At 46.7% G+C, this 6,314-nt stretch overlaps 1 protein-coding gene across 1 annotated transcript in view; it reads left to right on the top strand.

Moving 5' to 3' along the window:
* Nucleotides 1-3,031: 3,031 nt before the first annotated feature.
* Nucleotides 3,032-6,314, top strand: part of LOC122942219 — a gene marked incomplete at its 3' end in the record, with an annotated part of 30,343 nt that continues 27,060 nt past the window's right edge. The window contains exon 1 of the mRNA XM_044299720.1: nucleotides 3,032-3,068. Within this exon, the coding sequence (XP_044155655.1) occupies nucleotides 3,032-3,068 (37 nt within the window). The remainder of the gene's footprint in view (nucleotides 3,069-6,314) is intronic.

Here is a 6,314-nt window from a genome sequence, read left to right as displayed (position 1 = left end):
ACAGTGTCATTCACAGATCCCTCATAACAGTTTCATCCACAGATCCCCATAAGTGCCTTCTAGTAATGTATCAGTGGGGAGGGAGACGGGGACACTGGTGGCCGGGCCGGTGCAGTGACTCTACTCTAATACACCGGCCCCACACACAGCTGTAAATTATATCCATGTAAAGCTTAATCTTTGTAAAAGTAGCCCAAACCCTGCTGTACTTACTAACTAGGGTGGTATGGAGACTCGCCACCGTGACGGCAGCTTGAGCTTAACATCTCTCCCTCCGTCATGCGCCCCCTGCCCCGCCTGCCTGCTTCATTCATAAAGTGGGAGGAGCCAGCAGACGGGGCAGGAGGCACATGACGGAGGGAGAGATGTTAAGCTCAAGCTGCCGGTGTGGCGACGAGTCTGCATGCCACGTTTCTGACACTGTTACTGCACTGACTGCTGGCATTTTGCCAGCAGCTTGAGCGGCGCGATGTGGCAAAGCGGGGATTATAAGGTTGTGAGCAGGGACAAAATAATTGTGGGCGGCCGCGCAGTTAAGAGGGAACACAAGCTGCAGGGGTCAGGGGGGTCCACAGGCGGCCAGGCCCCCGGACCCGGTCGCAACTGCGACCCCTGTATGTACGCCACCGGGCCTAGAAGGAACAAGAAGTTTCAGATATCCTATCATTCTTTAAAGAGGTTATCCCATAAATAATGTAGAAAATTAGAACCATACATAATCTAGTAAATGATAACCTCTTTCTAGCAAAGCTAGAGCAAGTCCTGTACCTCACATGGATCCAGAGATCTCCCCCTTCATTACTCCAATTGCTCTGCTAGGTCTATTTCAAGCTGCCAGCTTAGGGGTGTGTCCTTTCTCAGGGGTGAGTCCTTTCTGCTGCAGCTGGTGTCAGTTGAAAGATGGAACTGAGCACGTGCTTCTCTCTCAGTAAGCAGGACAGAGAAATTAGAAAAAGATCAAGCAGCAGGTGGCGCTGTACAGATAGCGTTCATTGAATAACTTAGTAGCTATAATATATTTTTAATTACAATGAATTACACAAGTATTCAGATCCATCTGTTGGTTTGAAAACTATAGAATATTTTTTGTTGGTCAATCCCTTTAAGAAACAACCTGATCACCTACTGTAATCTGTCCATGCAGTGGGTACAGCAGAAATACTACCTGGGTATTGTAGTGCCGCATTTTGAGAGAGTCGACAACCTGAGAAAGAAACAGAAAATGGTCTGTCCTATAGGGGGCCGCCCCATGGTTGCACACAGAAGGATGGCACCCCCAGGCCGAATTTGGGTAGATTGTGCAGATTACAGAGAGGCTCCATTGCCTATCTGCAGAGACACTCAGAGGAGACTAGTAAACTGCTTAGCATCCCATGCACACAACACGGAGGGAATTGTCTAAAACATCTTGTAAAGACTTATACTGACTTTTGCAAGTGCAAGGATGTGTAACCTGCCGAAACGCTCAGTAAAGTATGACTTGTTCGTTTTAAGAATACTGGCCTCATCATTGTCTGCTCCAACATCTGCATTGCAACATTCAGTAACTAATCCTTGCACCCCATAACCAAGGGCACCTCCATTACTACCATTACCACCAGGCAGAAAGGCCAGGAACGAGAATGTTCCCCCAAGGGAAGAAAGGGAGATCACCGGAGTAAGGGCTGTTTCACACGAGCGAGTCGATTGCGGGAATCCCGCTCCGTGTGTGAGTGTGATCCTCCGCTCTGGACTTGCAGGAGCGCACGGCATTATCATGATTTATAATGCTACGTGTCTCTGCATGGCCTTTTTTCCACAGAATCATAGTGACATAAAGCTGTCAGTGTGATTCTGTAGAAATAAGGTCAAGCAGAGACACATAGCATTATAAATCATGATAATGGCGTGCGCTCCTGCAAGTCCAGAGCAGAGGATCACACTCACACACGGAGCGGGATTCCCGCAATCGACTCGCTCGTGTGAAACAGCCCTAAAACCTGCCACCGTGAGTACAACTACTCCCATCCTCTCTGCTCTCCCCTCCTTGAGTCACTGCACAATTAGAAAATAAAAGTATATTAGAAAAAAAAATTTCATTATCTGGTTTTAATTGGCAGAAAAAAATTATTGGTGACATTCCCCTTTAAGCAATGCTTTTATATTCCGAGACTGATACAGTAAAGATGCCCGTTTTTCATTGCCCACGACAGTTTACCGAACATCACGTATCCACTTTGATCAGCCTGTTTTTTTTATGAAAGGCAGCATCTAAGCCCTTGAAGTTAAAAGCAGGCACAAATATTCTCACTTTAAAAAGAAGCTTTTCCATCGAGCGCAAATGTCCCCAGAAATCTATATATCCCTGTAAAGGAAGACAATTTAAATCTGCGAAAATGTTTGTGTTTACAAAAAGCAACAAATTACTCTTTCAGTGATATAAAAGCAATTTGTCAAAAGCTATTTGATTTATTTCTTTGCTTTTAGATTTTTAGCAAATAATGCAGAGATGTTGCCATAACTGGAATAAGCAATTAAAGGGAATGAGCCTCTTTTCTAAAGTTCTATGCAATATTATATGCCTGTTCTGTAGACATCACTTTTCAGGAGTCAGATCATTATCAACACAGGCAGGATGACAAGTATCACCTCTCTCTCTCTCTCTCTATATATATATATATATATATGAGATGAGCGAATTTATGAAAAGCTTGATTCGACTGATTCGCTGAATTTGAAAAAAAAATTTGCTTAGTACCGAATTACTACATCACGAAGCACATGTTTTTGTAAGTAGTGGGTGCAATGACAGGGATCTGCGATAGCGCTGCCCCCCACCATTGTACCCCTCAGATGCCGCGTTCATACATGATAGCAGCACCTAAATGTAAAAATAGTGTGAAATTAACATACATTTTTTAAAATCAAACTTAACGCCTCCATTTGCTTGCGACAGGCCAGCCGCCACCATCTTGCTTGATGATCATAAGCGAAATCTCACACGGCGCGAGATTACGTCACCACGCACGAAATTTCGGCCGAGATCTTCAAGATGGTGGCTGCCGGCCTGTCGCAAGCAAATGGAGGAGGTAAGTATGATTTTTTTTTTTTTTTTTTTACACTATTTTAGGTTAAACCGATTTGCTAACATGAAGCACAAGGAAATTCATCTTCGAGGCAAATCAAATTTATCCTGAAATTCGAATCAAATTTCTCTTTGTGGGATTTGCTTCGCTCATCTCTAATACTATATATATCAGAGATTAGCGAATCAATTCTAAACAAATCAGATTTGTTCCAAATTTAACAAAAATGTGTCTGCAAAAAGTTTTTTTGTTTCAAACAAATTGCGTAAAAATGTCATGGGCTTGCCCTAATTGACTCGAAGGCTGACAGACTGCCAGGATCAGCCAATCAGTCACAGAATTGAGGAAGGTCATGTCCTGAGAAGGTCATAGAAAGACATTCTGTGTTCAACTTATGACCTGGAAAGGTGTTACGTGGCAGTGTCTGAAAAAATTACAGCAATTGCAGAATGCGGTAAGCCCAACACTCACCTAGGGACGACCGCCTTAAGAAGGCACCTGGCCTCCCATCACCGAGCCCAGTGGGAGCAACACCGTCAGAACCCAAAAAGCCACACTCCCGGCGCTCACCGTCCTGCATCTTCTCCTTCTCCTCACAGTTGTCCTCCACTTCACCTTTCACTGTGCCATCGTCGCGTTCATCTGGCAAAAGGTAGGCTTTCTTGCCCCAAATGTTCGAGTGAAAAAAGATGATGTCGCCGGAAAACCCTCTTGCCCAACGGCTAACCGCTGTCTTGTCAGAACTGCTAGCCTGCCAACTACTGCCATATAAACTGGTGGACTCGGAGGCCTTTCGAAAATTTGTGGCCATTGCAACACCGCAATGGAAGGCCCCCGGAAGGAAATATTTCTCCCAGAATGGCATCCCAGAGCTATATGGCCACGTTCAGCGGCAAGTGAATGTATCTCTGGCACAAAGTGTTGGTGCCAAGATACATCTGACCACAGACACGTGGTCTAGCAAGCGGGGGCAGAAAGGTACATAACTTTTACTGCCCACTGGGTGAACTTTCTGACGGCTGTCCAGCATGCAACCAGTGGCACTCGTGTAGATTTGGTGTTACCGCCACGGATTGCATGCAGGCCGGCCTGTCTCTTCCTCTTCTTCTCCTACTCCATCCTCCTTCTCCTTGGCTGACTCCTCCTTTTACGCTGCTACCGTCTCTTCCGCTGCGCCCTTCAAGCTCCCAAGAACCTACTCGACGTGCCAGGTGAGACGTTGCCATGCTGTGCTGCGTATGTTGTGCCTGGAAACCAAGAGCCACACCGGTCCTGCACTCCTTTCAGCTTTGCATTCACAGGCCGATCAGTGGCTAACCTTGCTCAATTTGACAGTTGGTAAAGTGGTGTGCGACAACTGTGCTACTTGCTGAGTGTGCTGAAACATGGCAAAATGACGCACATGCCGTGCATGGCACACGTCCTGAACTTAGTCGTGCACAATTCGTTGCCAAATACCCCGGGGTCCAGGATGTCTTGTGGCAGGCCAGGAAAATCTCTTGCCATTTTAGAAGATCTTACACGGCCATGGCTCACCTTGCTGACATTCAGCAGCGACACCACCTGTCCATCAGACCACCTTGTATATGCTTGATAGGCTGCTCCAGCAGAAACATGCAGTTAATGTCTACCTGTACGAACTCTGCGGCAGGACAGGTTCTGAGGATTTATATTTTTTTTTCACCTCGCCAGTGTCTGCTTATGCGTGACACATGCAGACTTCTGCGGCCATTTGATAAGATCACCAAACTAGTCAGTCTCAGCCAGGGCGCCATCAGTGACATCGTACCTTACGTCTTCTTTCTGCAGCGTGCATTGCATTGTGTCATTGAGGAGCAGAAACAGGAAGATGAGAAAGTCGCAATGCTGGATGAGTTCCCAGGGTGGGGGGGGGGGCTACGCCATCTGAGACAAGTCAACAAAAGGAGTCTGAAGAGGAGTCAGAGGAGGATGGTGCTGGGGTGGAGGAGGAGCAAGAAGAGCATGCGTTAAACTTTTCTGGGATCCCTGGTGTTGTCCGTGCCTGGGTGGAGGAGAACAAGGACAACATTATCCTGAATGATGAGCAAGAGCTAGGCCACTCCACCGCTTCCAGTTTAGTGCAAATGGGGGCCTTCATGCTCCAGTGTTTGAAAAGGGACCCCCGTATAAAAAGCATAAAGGGCAAGGACCAGTACTGGGTGGCAACGTACTTAGACTCCCGGTACAAACACAAAATGGCGGAAATGTTACAACCATCACAGAGGACTTTCAGAATGCAGCACTTCCAGGCCTTGCTTTGAGAAATGCTGCATTCTGCTTTTGCGGGCCCTGGCAGAGGATTTTTCACTCACAGAGAAACAGTTGCAGGTACCAATCCAACAGCGCATGCAAGAAGAGGGCAGTTTGAAGATTTGTTGGTGACTTCGGATATGATATCATTCTTGCAGCCAACCCATCGACATCGACAACCGTCCTCCGGATCCAGCCTCAGGGAACGCCTAGATCAACAGGTGTCCGACTACATCGGGTTCACGGCCGATGTGGGCGCTCTGAGAAGCGATGAATCCCTGGACTACTGGGTGTGCCGGCTTAACCTGTGGCCAGAGCAGTCCAGTGTTCTGTCCAAAAGGACGTTCGGCGCAGCAGGGGGGATTGTGACCGATAAGCGCACTCGCCTAGCTAACGACACTGTGGACTACCTCACATTTCTAAATATGAATGAGGCATGGATCTCGGAGGAATTCAACACATGTCACGAGTCGACCATGTTTGATTGAATTTCCTCATGACAGCCCACAAATATCCGCCACCACCCAGAACAAATCATGGTCCCTGTCTTTGGTAAATACAGCGGCATAAAAGGCCTTTTATGTACGTTGAATGCCAAATTTTTGGGGTCTGTACTGGCTGACAGTTGCATTTTTATCCTGTGACCCCCTAATGTACCTCCAGCCACAGAATCAAAAGTTCTTTGCTGTCAGGTGAATGCCTACTGGCTATTTTTGGGGCCTGTACTGGCCGACAGTTAATTTATTTTCCTGTGACCGCCTAATTTACCTCCAGCCACTGTATCCATAACTGTATCCATCTCCCTGCCCACGCCATCCTTTTTTAGACCTGGCATGAGCGGGAAAAATATGCAGATTGCGGTGCTAAGGACCTTTGCGCCACAATCTGTGTCAGAAATATGCCTAACATAGACATATTTCTATATCATAAATGATCACCTAATTGTATTATCATTCAGCGGTAGGGCTAATATCTTTA

Source organism: Bufo gargarizans, chromosome 6, assembly GCF_014858855.1.
Source record: "Bufo gargarizans isolate SCDJY-AF-19 chromosome 6, ASM1485885v1, whole genome shotgun sequence".
NCBI classification, from domain to species: domain Eukaryota; kingdom Metazoa; phylum Chordata; class Amphibia; order Anura; family Bufonidae; genus Bufo; species Bufo gargarizans.
This window is presented reverse-complemented; position numbering and strand designations above follow the sequence as displayed.